Below are 15,135 nucleotides of genomic sequence, written 5' to 3' on the forward strand. Positions count from 1 at the left end.
TACCATACCACTGTATTGAGCCTTAAATATTTAGCAATATGGTCCATCTTAAGGTTTCCCCATAGTCAGGGACAGGAAAACCTAACAGGTTTATCAAGGTCTTCCTATAGGCCAACAACTGACCTTCTCCAGGATGCAACTCACAACAATTGCCTAGTTCCCCAGGTTCCTATTTACTCTTAGGTGAACAGAAGCATCAGATGAAAGAAAACATGCCCAAGTGTAAAATTATTTAAGTGCAGTTAAAGAATGAGAGCTATGCTCGTGGTGTCCTGTCTTCCCGGCATGCTTTGTCATATAACGCTTTGAAACTACTGACGGTTTTGGCCTCCACCACCTTCTCACCTAACTTGTTCCAACCGTCTACCACTCTGTTTGCGAAAGTGAATTTTCTTATATTTCTTCTGCAGCTTTGTTTAGTTAGTTTAAATCTAAGACTTCTTGTTCTTGTAATTCCAGTCTCGGGAATTCTTCCCTAACAATTTTGTTGATTACCATTACTATTTTGTACGTAGTTATCATATCACCTCGTTTTCTTCTAGTTTTGGCATATTTAATGCCTCTAACCTCTCCTCGTAGCTCTTGTCCTTCAGTTCCGGGAGCCATTTAGTTGCATGTCTCTGCACCTTTTTTCTGTTTGTTAATGTGCTTAAGATATGGGCATTATACAACCGCTGCATATTCCAGCTTTGCTCTCACAAAAGTTGGAACAATTTCTTTAGTATTTCATCATTCATGTACAGTATTTAAAAACAATTCGGAAATTGGAAAGCGTAACATAGGCTCCTTGCACAAAGTTCTTTATGTGGTTCTCAGATGATAGTTTTCTATCTAGAAACCCCTAGATCTCTTTCTTTATCATAATTTTTTAAAGCTTTTTCATGTAATTTGTAAGTTGTGTGGGGGTCTATTTTCTCTTATTCCACATTCCTTAACATGACATTTGTTCACATTAAATTCCATTTGCGCAAGTGGTGCTCCATATACTTATTTTGTCCAGAACTTTTTGAAAGGCATGACAATTGTCTAAGTTCCTTATCTTCCCTAGTATCTTAGCATCATCAGCAAACATGCTCATATAATTCTGTATTCCATCTGGTAGATCATTTATGTAGACAATGAATATTACAGGTGCAAGAACTGAACCCTGTGGTACTCCATTCGTGACATTTTTCCAGTCCGATACATTGTTTCTGATTACTGCCCTCATTTTTTTGTCAGTTAGATATATTTTTATCCATGTTAGAAGCTTACCTGTCACTCCTCCAATATGTTACATTTTCCAGAACAACCTCTTATGTGGAACTCTGTCAAAAACCTTTTTCAGGTCCAGATAGAAGCAGTCAACCCAACCATCTCTTTCCTGTAAAAATCTCTGTGGCTCGATCATAGAAACTAAGTAAATTTGTTACACAGGATCTTCCAGATCGAAAACCATACTGTCTGTTATTATATCGTTTTTCTCCAGGTGTTCTACCCATTTAATTTAATTATATTTTTCAATACTTTGACTATTCCATTTGCCAATGATACAGGTCTATAATTGAGGGGTCTTCTCTGCTCCCACTTGTAGATTGGAACTACATTAGTCTCTTCACATCTGCTATGACTCCTGTACACAGGAATGCCTGAAAAATCAGTTGAAGTGGAATGCTGAGCTCAGGTGCACATTCTCTCAGAACCCATGGTGAAACTCCATCTGGGCCAACTTGTTCTTACTTAGCTCCTTGATCATTTATTTTACTTCGTCTCTGAAGCATTTTGTAAAAGCAATGCATGTATGAACACTTTGATGCTCCTAGTTTTGTAGTTACACGGAAAATAATTTGTTAGTGTATTGTAAAGCTAGGATGTTATATTTATACTTACAACTGCATGGTGGTAATTTAATATTGTATTAGAGGATAAGTAAATGGTTACTGTATGATCAGCTGATCAAGCAGGCAACACGCCACATGGCAAGTGAAGAGCTCGCTCTTCTGCAGCAACCTTAGGTTCAGTTGGAGATGTTGACTGGGCGTTCCCTCCTTCTCTCCTACTTTTACTTCTTAAGTTATAATTAAGTAAAGTACTCGTACCACTTGCCACTCTTTGGTTCTAAGTGTAATTTTGTTGGTGTTCCTTGGGGTTCTATGTAATTAGATCCAGGTACTGACCCTTAAACATGTATCTGATATAATTACTGCGTACTCATTTACGTAGTAAATTATTCCTTCAGGAAACGGTGACTTTACCACTTGTTTGTTGTATGTAAATCTCGTCTCCTGCCTATGTGGAGTCAGAGAGGTAACGTAAGATTGGGGTGGTAAATTATTTCTGTTGTACCTGGGGGTTTTAGGGTTATTAAATTATATTAGGGTAAAACTTCAGCTGGAGATTCCAACACTCATCTGGTTCATGGGTTAGGTTATCTGCACTAGTCAGCAGTCCTTTCATAATTCATTATTTATTTGGGAACTTTTTACCTGGGGGGCGAGGCCTATTAAGAACATAACAACAAAGGTAACTGCAGAAGGCCTATTGGCCCACACGAGGCAGCTCCTATCTATAACCACCCAATCCCACTCATATACATGTCCAACCCGCGCTTGAAACAATCGAGGGACCCCACCTCCACCACGTTACGCGGTAATTGGTTCCACAAATCAACAACCCTGTTACCGAACCAGTATTCTAACCCCATTTGGTGGAACTCCCTTACCTTGATTATTATCCTAACTCAGACTCCACGATATAACAATTGTTCTGTTATTCTTATTGTCTGGTTCTCTGAAATTTAATTTTGCACAAACACACTTTGAAACTGTTTGTTTAAGGTTTCACACATTTCCTTTTCATTTTCCATGAATCTGTTTTCTATTTTCAACCTCTGAATATTATCCTTTACCTGCAATTTGATTTTAATGAATTTATAGAATAGGCATGGTTCTGTTTTAAATTTGTTTTGTATCCCATTCTCAAAATTTCTTTGTCTTTCTTCTCACTGTTGTGGTGTTCTTTGTATCGCTGGTATGTTTGAGGGTTTGCCCTAGTCCTATATTGATTCCATTTTTGTGTCTTTAGTTCTCTGGCCCTCTCAATTTCTGTTGAACCAATCTTGTTTCCTAGTTCTGCATCTCTATTTCCAGAATGAGGTTTATGAATCTAAAGGTCCAGAAATCCTTTGTTCATAGCTCCTAGTCTATGGATTTCAAGTTAAAGTCACCGACTTCCAGCAGTCGTGATTTATCTTTATCCGTTCTTGCTATAATCTCTCTCATGATTGTTATTAGGCCCTCTCATTTATTATCCAGATCCTCATTTGTTCATGTGTTGCATGACGATAGATTGTGTGCATTTATGATTATCAGTTTATCATCCTTTATTACAAATTTTCAGTGCTATTATGTCAACTTCTCATAGAGTGGTAATCATTATTTTGTTTACCTTTAGGTGTTTTTTCACCAGCACTGCAATACCTTCACCATTCCTGATTTTTCAGTCTCATCTCTAAATTGAGTAGCCCTTTGGGAATACGACCTCATTTAAAATATCATCATCTAGTTTCATTTCCATGAGTGCAACAATTTCTGGTGTCTGCAGCTGCATTTAGCTCCAGTATTTTTTATCTTACTCCATCAATGTTAATGTATACAATTTTCAGCACCATGTTCCTTCTCCCCTTGTGTGTGTCAAATTTGGGGATGGAACCTGGGTTCTTGTGTTGTGAAATATACCACCACATGTACAGTACAGGTACAGGACAAAGTAAACAAATATTAGAGAGCACACTGAATTAATATATTTGTATGTAATAAAAAGATTTCAAGCAAAAATATAGGCCCAAAAAATTACATTGTGATGTAAGCAACAACTAGTAGAGGTGTATAAAAATGTATTACATTTTCCAGCATAATACAATATATACTATTTAATACATAATACAGTAATTAACATTAATCCATAAATAAGTTTGTATTTATTAAAAAATTAATACATTTACTATATGCTCAAATTAAATGAATATTGACATAAGAGATTACAATAAGTCAAGGAACTAGTTCATCCATAACTTTTGCCAAGTGAAGACAAAACCGGTGGAGGGGAAAGCCCATCACATTGTAGTAATCACCATTAATCGCTTCGACCAATGTTCCACCGAACCCCTGGATGCCGTAGCCTCCAGCCTTGTCACTGCAATGCCGATTAAAAACTTGACAAAGAGAAAAAGTATGAAAGATATAGAGCAACAGATATTAACAATGTTTAAGAATTTCATTGACATTAACCTCTGTGGAACAAAAGATTATTTTTTGGTTATCTCGAGATGATTTCAGGGCTTAGCGTCCCCGTGGCCCGGTCCTCGACCATGCCTCCTTTATGTTACACATCCCCAGGAAGCAGCCCGTATCAGCTATCTAACTCCCAGGAACCTATTTACTGCTAGGTGAACAGGAGCATCAGGGTGAAAGAAACTATGCCCATTTGTTTCCGCCTCCACTGGGGATCGAACCCGGAACCTTAGGACTACAAAACCCGAGCGCTGTCCACTCAGCCGTCAGGCCCCCCTCTTTCTGCCCCTTAACACTTTCGCTCACCCCGCGCGCCACCCCTCGACAGGGCGATATGGGCCCCAGCGTGTCACGGAAGCGCGCGTTAATTTCGAAAAGTGTATACTCTCTTCAACTTTGTCACCTCAATTCTCCTTCTACGAGATTAAATTTGGTATCATTGTGTTCGCAATAAAATTCTCTACAACACTAAATGCATATAAACTCCAAAAGCCCAGCTAATTACCCGCAGCAAACAGAGAAAGTGCGAACGAGTTACCCGGGAGCGCGCAAACGTGATAAAATGTTTTCACTATTTTCACTCTGGTCACCTCAATTTTTGTCCTAGGTCTTTCAATTTGGTCTCAATGGGTTCGTAATAAAATTCTCTAGAGGAACATTAGCATATATAAAAAAAAACCTGGTCACGCTCCAACCGCCGACGAGTTGAAGACGGGCCACGCGTTAGCCATTAGTGAGTGCTCAGAGGCCTTCCTGCTACACTCCCAATTCCCACCCTTTTCAAGCCTTTCTTTCGCAATTTTCTTCCTGGAAGGGCCTTGTTCATGATTACTATCCATCGTGGAGTAAGCGTAGATAGTTTCTAAAGCCGCAGTAAGAAATATAGCCACGGGAAATAGCCGAAATGTTCACACGTTTGAGATGCGAGGGGAGGCGACATTGGTCACAACAGTGGAGCAAAGACAATGGGCCCACGGCATGTGCCAAGCCGCCTGAGGGCCACGAGGCTCAACAAAGAAAATGGGAAGACATCGGCGCACATTTTAAAACTAGTCCCAAAAAAATCGGATAAAAACCTGATTTTTGGCGAATTTTTAAAGTGGATGACGCAATGCTGCGTCATCCCCGGCATTACCGCCAGTAAACGGATGACGCAATGCTGCGTCATCCCCGAGCGAAAGTGTTAAATCCAAGGCTACTGCACTTTTGATCCTGAATCCTGCTATGTTGGAAAATAGTCAAAATAATAGTAACAACAAAGAGTGAGACCATGTGCAATCTTAAGAATTATTTAGTCTCTACAATGCCTTGCTCATGAGTTCAGTCATTTTTTTTCAATTTGACACGTCCACAATTTTCCTTGCAATTACTACTTGATTCCATATTCCTAACAGGTGCTCCTTGATGGGATGAAGGGGTATTTAATCAATCATTCCCAGGTGGCTGAGGGAGGTTTTTACTCCCCTCACCTCCCTGCTGGAGGGGTCACCCACGACGAGTTATTCTCTGTGGGTATCTGGGCCAGGGTGCATGGAGAGGAAGAGGTTAAATTATCCTGTCCATAAATATGTTCTCAATGCATTACATACTGGAAATTTGTCCATGGTGCTTCTGGTTGAAAGATCACGTGGGCCTTTGCCCTATTTGTAGCGAACTCGGTAATTATTAAGTTCACCTGCATGGCCCTACCAGCTGGCTACATTAGTTCTGTATTTTCTCAGTCCTGTGCTCACCTTAAAATGGAACACTCAATCCTACACCTTTAACACAAGGATCACATACTCTTTTCATTAGTGAGGCATCAACTACAATGCATGGGCATCTCCACAGATGTCACACGCTTTTCAGGTGACAGTGTACTCAATTGAAGCACTTGTGTTTACTGCCCCTCAACAATCAGCTGCCATGAGTGGCCATCTCAGTCATCCTCACCACTTCCATGTCATTTCCTCCCTAACTTTAGCTGGGCATTCTCCTCCTCTATGTAGAGTCCTAACTCGTTTGCCTGTCTCAGCACTCCCATTGTTAGTACAAGTACCTTAAGGGGTCCATCTATACTCTCAATTTCTTTCCATCTGTCAGTTTCTTGGCTGTCTTACTCCATCACAATTGATGTTCACCACCCCCCCCCCTCTCAGTCTCTTTCAACCCAACATACGCCTCTATCTGAAAATGTTGCCAACATCACCAGCTACATTAAAGTTAGAAACCCTCTGTCGTGCATACCATTTTCCGGCCAGAAGAGCAACTAAAATTCCTCCATCTTAAAACTGCACACCTAGGCTGACTGTCTCCTATGTGTGCCTAGGGGTCAGTGTACCTATTACCTGTAATTACCTAATGTAATTAAATAATTACAGCTAGGTGTGCCCCAGGCACATCTAGGGGCCAGTGTACCTAGGTGTGTGTGCAGTATTAAGGAGATGGGAAATTTAACATGCCTTCATAATATTCAAAAGCCCTAAAGATTCTATGTGAACATCAGTGAACACTGGAGACCTCTGGAATAATTTGCCATGCTGGAAATAATCCTGAAAGCTTTAGTTTCCTTTGTGGAAATTGGTAAAAAAAATTGGCACCATGTCAGGTACATCACCGTCAATCGACTGATGCCCATGCCAGGGACCACGCAAAATTTCAATGACCTTTATGAGCCAGGAAGATATTAGTGATGAGAACTTTATTACAAATACAGCAGTTAACTTGAAAATTAATTCTCAGAATTTGACATTTTCAACATTTTTTCACCTCATTACTACCACTACCAGTTGATTGACAGTTGAGAGGCAGGACCAAAGCTCAATCCCCACAAGCATTACTAGGTGAGTACACTAAAATGATTAAATTTGTTTTTCCACTATCAGAAATAAATGATTTATGATATAAGAAGATAAAGAATTTGTAGGATTTTTTATGTACGTGGAAATTTATGTAATATAGGGTGTGTGCAGGTTTAAGACTGTCTCTGACCTTTCCGCTCAATTGCCTTATTCCAGGACCTGGTGACATCCTGGTGCAGTCCCACTTTCTCAAGTCCTCTTTGCCTTTCCAGTCTATCCTGTCTCCTTCACCTGAATCTGTCTATATGGCTGATCCCTCATCTATGTTCCTTCCAAACCATTCCTCTTTGCTTGCCTTACCTGTGACCACCTAATCCAGATTTAATGGATTACAACTAATTGACAAGTTTTTTTTTTTTACTAGAGTATTCGTATACTTGTTTTATGCCTTTTCTCTTCCTTTCTTCCTGTTATGAATATGTCTTTTATTCACAAGAATACATATATGGATGTAATATAGCTCGGACGATAGAGCTTCGTCCTCACGCGTGTGGGGTCCACGGTTTGAGACTCCTAAGAGTCCAGGTGAATGGACTGTTTATTGCCACGGAAGTGTGGATGACAATTTATATACACATGGATTTCTTGCTAATTTCTCTGATTTGCTACTTTTTATCTCCAAGTTTTCTCCATTGTGTGCCTCTCTCCAAGAACCAATGCTTGGCACTTGTCTTGGTCAATTCTGTCTTTGTACCTTTTTAACATACCTCTTACTCTTTTAATTACTGTATCATCCTAGCAATAATGTAAACTTAATCTGGAATGAGGTTCCCTTTCTGTCCCTTACTTTCATGCTGAACAGCCAATACACTGCAATTCCTACCTTCCTGAATAAGTAGTTAGATATAGAAATTAAATTAGAAATAAATTACGTACTAACAAATGTAAAATATCCCCATGGCATTCCGCCTGCTACCATAACAGAAAGTGGGAAATGTCTCTGGCTAGGCTGGGCATTGGCCACACATGATTAACTCATGGGCACATGAACAAATCCACAAGGGCCGTGACGAGGATTTGAACCTACGTCTGGGAGCATCCCAGACACTGCCTTAATCGACTGAGCTATGACATGGCAATAAGAGTTGAAACCGAAGTTCTACTGAACTTACTGGATCCTGCAGCCTCTCTGAGGCACAAACCAGGGTTTTACACAACTTCATTTGATGCATCATGCTATTGTGATTTCTGTGTCTCATGGGCACATATTGAAATAAAAGTAGCCTGAACCTTGCTGCCAGAAATACATTGTTCTACTAACAGTCACTGACTTTCTCATAGAATGTCTTGATTTTAATGAATCAAAATTTTGCTTTCCCACTGTCCCATTGAGTTAATTGTCTCTAAATAAAATCCTTGGTGAATCTGCCTCCTTTAATATTGCTCATCTCTGTTTCCTAATATCTGAAACAAAAAGCCAATTGCCTCACTCTCAGGTGCCTATTTAAGGTGAACAGGGGTATCAGGTAAAAGAAATCATGCCCAACCATTTCTGTCCTTCCCCAAGATTTGAACCTGTGTCCCTAAGCTGAGGACTTGGACCATTGTGATACCCTGTACTAGGTTTACATCTTTCTCTAACACCTTCCTCATAACCCCTCCATCCATGTATATATTGAACAAACAAGATGACATCACACAACCCTGACATACGCATATATTAATATATCAGCCACTCATTACAACATTAACTCTTACACCTGCACTACTGCCTACATAAAAACATTTCACAGCATTTAATGGAATTTGGTCAACTCTATATATGTCCACCACTCTCGAGAGTCCTTCTTTATTAAACGTGTGTGCAGAGCAAAGATCAAGAGAAAGAAATGTGAAACATGTATTTTTCAGTCAAATCTCTAAGTTACTGGGACATATCCTCTGTAAATGGACAGTGTAAACAGGTACTGTAAACTGTCATCAAGACAATATATTCTGATGAAGTATGAACAATGTGGAAGTTACCAATATGGAATAATTTTATTATAGCTTTCCTTTTTCGTGAATACATTTCTATGGATAGTCAAGCTCTAATAATATAAGATTGTATTTTAGTCATTTTCATTTTTTAACAAAATTATATTTCTATACTTACAAAGGCTCTCCAGTATCAATATATGCATTAATAATTTCTGCGTTTAACTCGGCAAACTGAACTGAAGTGGTTTCAGAAAAGGAAACGTCCTGCCAGGTTCTTCCTTTCCGTACCATTAAACATACTCCTGTCAGCACTTCATGACCCTTACCACTTAACCTGTAAGCCACAAAGTTTGTTATTATGATTCAAGAACAATATGCAACAAAAATAGTTTACTAATCTGATGGAAGTGTATCATTAAGGAATGATTAAGAAATGTATCTACTCCAGCAAAACAGACTGCAAGACATTTACAATTTCATAAAACATACCAATATTAATACAGTAGACCAAAATATGCATTGCCAAAGGTATGATTTTCCCTACTAAAGCACCATGCCGTCAATTCATATATCTATTGCAGAAAAACAGCAATAGTAATACTAATATAAACTATACAATTTAGATAACCTTGTAAGTTTACTTACTTACTAAGCATGTGAAAAGCATCGTCATGATCTTTTGGCTTCCCATAGACTTTTCCACTAAGGCTAACGCAAGTATCGGCACCAATGACAAGGTCTGGTGGTGAACCTAAGCGGTCAAGCCTTTTAGCCACCTTAAATATAAAAAATGCAACAGACATTTAGAGATATCAGACTATATGGAGAAAATTTATTTATTAAACAGTTAATAAACAAAATTACAAATTAGAAACATTAACTGACTTTTTTTTTATATATGACTGAAACTCATAATAATATACAGTACCTACATCAAACAAGAGATAAATCTAGATCCACTAAAATTATAATATATCACAACAGAAGTTCTGCCAGCTGTAAGCTAATGTAGAAATTGACCTTCATAGTACTGTACTGCTAAAATGATATCTGCTCTTCTAAAATAGTCAATGTAAATTTTATGAGATCTATACCAATACCTCATCTGCTTTATGGTGTGCAGTAGAAATCACAAAATCACCTGGATCAGAGAAGCTACTGGGGTCTAGGTTTTCTTCAAACTCTGAAGGCATGATGGTCAACTTCAAACCCTGAAACATAATTTGCTTTTATGACAAATATAATGTAGAGTATCCAAGAGGAATAGACCAAGAATCAACTTGGACACAATAAATTATCTTAAGTGTGCTCCTCAAGACACTGAGGAGCACACCGGCCGAGCGGACAGCACGCTGGACTTGTGATCCTGTGGTCCTGGGTTCGATCCCCGGCGCCGGCGAGAAACAATGGGCAGAGTTTCTTTCACCCTATGCCCCTGTTACCTAGCAGTAAAATAGGTACCTGGGAGTTAGTCAGCTGTCACGGGCTGCTTCCTGGGGGTGGAGGCCTGGTCGAGGACCGGGCCGCGGGGACACTAAGGCCCCGAAATCATCTCAAGATAACCTCAAGATAACTGTGCACTGCAGTGCAAGTGCACACCTCATTATAAGGTTTATTCAAGTGTATTATAATACTGTACAAGAGTGAATTATGAAAAGTATTATGTACAATACAATGAAAGGCTTATCCAGCAGTACCAATATTTTCCTTAATCAAGATGATGATGCATAGTTTTTTGGACAGATCCTTAATAATAATAATAATAATAATAATAATAATTTTTATTTAGGTAAGGTACATACATAAAGAGATTTTACAAAGTTTGTTGGCTTAATAGATAGAGCTAGTACATACAATGTCTAAAGCCACTATTACGCAAAGCGTTTCGGGCAGTGTAAATCTAGGAGATAAGTTTATCAAGATGTACTTTGTAGCAATTTTAAGTTTTACATAACTTCATATATATTTATGTAAATTATTACACTCGTGAAGTTGCATGTCTTAAGTACTAATATTGGGGAGTGGGTAGCACAAGATACAGTGTGAGTTTGAAGTGCAAGAAAGGAAACTAAGAGGACATAAAGACTCCTCACACAAAGAACATTGTGCGAGGATCATAAGCGTCGCTTTCCTACTTCAGAATTGCTTTTAATTACACAGATAGTGAAATACTAAAAAAAATGTTCATGGCTTTTGTTAGATCACAATTGGAATATGCAGCAGTTGTATGGTGCTCATATCTCTAAAAGTACATCAATAAACTGGAAAAGGTGCAGCAGCATGCTACCCTAGACCAGTACACAACATAGCACTCACGGAATAACATAAACACAGCTAATAATATCTAACATAACTCATTTTGAACTGAACATTCTATACACTTTTTGAACTGGAGTGCTTACAATTTTCTCCAGTATCTCCCTCCGACGTGGTGATGCACTCGCAAGTATTATATTCTTGCTTCTCAGACTGTTTAGGTGCTGAAGTATCATATTTATAGTAACTATGGTAATCTCTTCTTTATGGTAGGTCCAGTTTAGGTTATAAGCCTCGGGTTTAGCTGGGAGCGAGGCGAAGACCTCCGTCAAGCTGGGAGTTTATTATTTACATCGCTTACTTAACAAAGTTATGGTAACTTTAGACTGCAAAGTATCATCATTTATAATAATAATAATAATAATAATAATAATAATACAGAATAATACAGAATAAATACTGTTAATACAGAATGAAAACTCACACTTGTGTATTTGTGATTTTTTTATTATTATTAACAAGTTTAGGTATACACAGCACCTTATACTACCCTATTCTGTATGAAAGATTACACAGTGTAGATCAAAAGGCAGCTACAAGTTCATCCAACATCCCCATCTCATAGGGCGGCCAGTCATACATGGAATCAGGAGAGAACATGAAATGTAATGCTGATCAATTAGCCTCCACTAGCAAAATCTGGGTACACCGCAAGAATATATTCCAATATTCCTGAGTGTATGAAGAAATTACACAGCTCAAAGTACCTCATACCATTTGGTCTGAAGTCAATGATAACAGGTGACTCACAGATATAGTGTTGGAGAGTATATCCCAGTTCTTGTTCACATAGTTTACAGTTGGAATGTTCATCATTGGGGGATTCATTACCTGCCTTAAGATATCGATATCCCAGCCTAATTCTGGCAATTAAAATGTCACACTTTGTACTGGATGTTTTATGCTGCCCGTTCATATAATTCTCGGTTCTAAACATGTCATAGCTCTTTATACTCGTGCTTTCTAGCCTGTGTGTGTCAGTAACAGCTCTTCTGTCTTCCTTAATTTCCTGAAATATTGCGTCTTTTACAGCAGAGATTGAAATGCCCATATCTAACCCAATTTCAGGCTTATCACATGCAGTTTTAGCTGTCTTGTCTGTGTTATCATGCTGGACAACACCTATGTGTGATGGTATCTATACAGATGAGACTGAAACTCTTTGCATTAATAATGTTGTTTATAATGGATGTTATACATTCCTAGTATCTATTTTGCATGCTGGGTTTTTAAGGGCCTGAAGAGCTGATTTCGAATCACTTAAAATTACTCCGCCACCGTTCTTTAGTGCGTTAGTGGTAATCTTTGTCAAAGGCAAGTGTTTTGTCAAGGTCTGAGTGTGTAATTAGGGCGAGACTTACATTTCAACGTCTACTGAGGCTGCTATCCGTTGTTGTTTTAGATTCAGCTACTCGGAGGAAAACGTTCCAAACAGCACGGGCTATGGTGAGCCCGTAGTGGACTTACCTGGCACAGGAGCGGGACAAGTAGCACGGGCTATGGTGAGCCCGTAGTGGACTTACCTGGCACAGGAGCGGGGCTGTAACTGGGCTACTATCTGTTGCTTGTTGCTTTAGATTCAGCTGCTCGGAACAAAAAGTTCAAAGTAGCACGGACTATGGTAAGCCTGTAAGTGGAGGCTCTTTGGAGCCATTATCTGTATCAATTTTGATACAGATCTGATACTGGAATTTTGGGGATGGATGGGGGTCTCTATGGTGGATTTCAGCCTCGGAGGGCCGGTTGTACCAGTTATGGAGCTGGTGGGTTAGTGTAGACCTCTAGGTCTTCCGGTTTGTCTTTTGGCTGAGCCGTGATGTCGTTGTAGTTTGGTGAGGTGGCCTCTATGAGGAGGTCTTGTACCAAGTAGGTGTCGTATTTGTGGTGCGGCTGAGGAGCTACTGCTAACATTTCCTCGTCTAAGGAGTCCGTAACATCCGTAGTTCGTAGTTTTGTCATTCGCCTCACAGCCTGAGGCAAGCTCAGGTGTCGTGGATTAGTGGTAGAAGCTATTTCAGGAGGGTTAATGGTGCCGTTAGTATTTGTAGAGAGCACGTCTGCTAGCGCGGCTGCTGAGATGGTGATGGTAGGAGTGTAGGGAGCTGGAGAGGGACCTCTGTGCCGCCCGGATCTTGGGTGGTTCTGGAGTCTGTGTTGAGATCGACCTGGTGGTCGTCCTGGTGGTAGTCTCCGGACTGGTAGTGGAGGCTGTGACACTTGCGTCCAGGGCAATGATGGGGTCCAGGTCGCTGGCTAGGTACAGGGCGTCGAGTTCCATGACGAATCGTTGAGTGTCTGAACTGCTATCATGGGGTCCAATCCTATTATCTATTTTGACCTGACCATGTCACCTCTATTCCCGATTGCTGATGTACCTGTGGTAATCTCTTCTACAAAATTATAGCCATGTTCTTTCTGTAATCCTGCTATTCTGGACACCTATACAGTTCCCGGTATACTTTGCCTCAAGTCGAAACACAGGTTGATCTTTAATCATCTTGGGTGCGAAGGGAAGGATAATAATTTGGAAGAGCTGATCTCCCATGGTGTAATAAAGTGCCTTGTCTCTCTAGCTTAGCGTTGCTCCACAAATACAGAATTATGTGTACAATGAAAAATAGATTGATAATTTTGTGTGGTTCAATTAGTGCTTGAAAACCCATCAGCAAAATAGATATTAGGAATGTTGTAACATCAGTTGTTGCTAGATTACAGATTCTATAATGAAGAAGTCTGCCTTTTATCATTATCACCTGTATGTTGTATATTACCTCCCATCTATGGTGTAATGACAAGGGGCCCCTATCTAACAGGGGCCTGACAGCTGAGTGGACAGCGCTTCAGATTCGTAGTCCTGAGTTTCCGGGTTCGATCCCTGGTGGAGGCGGAAACAAATGGGGAGGGTTTCTTTTGCCCTGATGCTCCTGTTCACCTAACAGTAAATAGGTACCTGGGAGTTAGACAGCTGCTATGGGCTGCTGCCTGGGGGTAACAAAAAGGAGGCCTGGTCGAGGACCGGGCCGCAGGGACGCTAAGCCCTGAAATAGATAACTCTAGATAATCTCCCATCGTCCACCATTTCCCTCTTTCTCCTGTCACCCGTCTCCCGTCTTTCTTTCCTTATCCCTCTTCTGGCATTTAACATTGAACAGACATATATTTGAATTTAGTACTGAATTACCATTCATTACTCTCAAGTAAAGAAGTCTAAGACTCAGGCAGTCATCTTTTACCAATTTTGCCTCCCCATCCCGCTTTAAAAATACTGTCCAACTAGCCTATGTCTGTCCCATACCCCAGGCCATTGCCACTGCAAAGTTTCGTGAAGCTAGCCCCAAGCATCTGAATAATATATATATTATATATATAATAATATATATTATTATTATTTATTTATTTATTTTGTATAAATGGATTTGTTTATATTGAGTTGCATGAATGGTCTAACCTTTTTTTTTGTTTTCTCTCGAAGTGTGCATAAATCAATAGCTTGGAAATAACTTGACATAACATTGAACTAGCTGAACTTGTGGTGTGTTAAGGTTAGCAGTAAAGATTTAGCGGGGGCGAGGAGGAGAGTTGAGATAGAGCGACGCAGACGCATTATGAGGGGAAAGTTAGAGAGTGTGGTGGAGCCTGGTGGCCCCATCCTTGCTCCTCCAAGCCAACTTCTTCCATGTTTTAAAACATTCCCAATAGAAAACGGAACGCTTTAAAAGGACAATCTTCGATATTACTTTAAAAAAGTCGGTAGATGCGAAGAGTAGAGAGAGAGTGAGTTTATAAAT

The 15,135-nt window shown here is 39.7% G+C and overlaps 1 protein-coding gene across 1 annotated transcript; it reads right to left on the bottom strand.

Annotated features, from left to right (window-relative positions):
- Positions 1-3,758: 3,758 nt before the first annotated feature.
- Positions 3,759-11,647, bottom strand: LOC123746689 (dTTP/UTP pyrophosphatase). The gene is made up of 5 exons (XM_045728372.2): positions 11,434-11,647; positions 10,132-10,242; positions 9,677-9,807; positions 9,207-9,365; positions 3,759-4,173 (listed from the first exon to the last, which is right to left on the bottom strand). Exons 1-5 carry the CDS (start codon positions 11,521-11,523, stop codon positions 4,029-4,031), a joined length of 636 nt encoding a protein of 211 aa, XP_045584328.2. The 5' UTR covers positions 11,524-11,647; the 3' UTR covers positions 3,759-4,028.
- Positions 11,648-15,135: the final 3,488 nt, after the last annotated feature.

This window comes from Procambarus clarkii, chromosome 85 (genome assembly GCF_040958095.1).
Source record: "Procambarus clarkii isolate CNS0578487 chromosome 85, FALCON_Pclarkii_2.0, whole genome shotgun sequence".
Taxonomy (NCBI): domain Eukaryota; kingdom Metazoa; phylum Arthropoda; class Malacostraca; order Decapoda; family Cambaridae; genus Procambarus; species Procambarus clarkii.

Excerpts from the sequence above, each read along its gene's own strand:
- LOC123746689 (XM_045728372.2), bottom strand. The coding sequence starts at position 11,523 with ATGATACTTCAGCACCTAAACAGTCTGAGAAGCAAGAATATAATACTT. Across the intron at positions 10,243-11,433 it reads GGGAGATACTGGAGAAAATT|GGTTTGAAGTTGACCATCAT; the intron begins GTAAGCACTCCA and ends ATTATGTTTCAG. Across the intron at positions 4,174-9,206 it reads ATTGATACTGGAGAGCCTTT|TGACAAGGCTGGAGGCTACG; the intron begins GTAAGTATAGAA and ends TCGGCATTGCAG.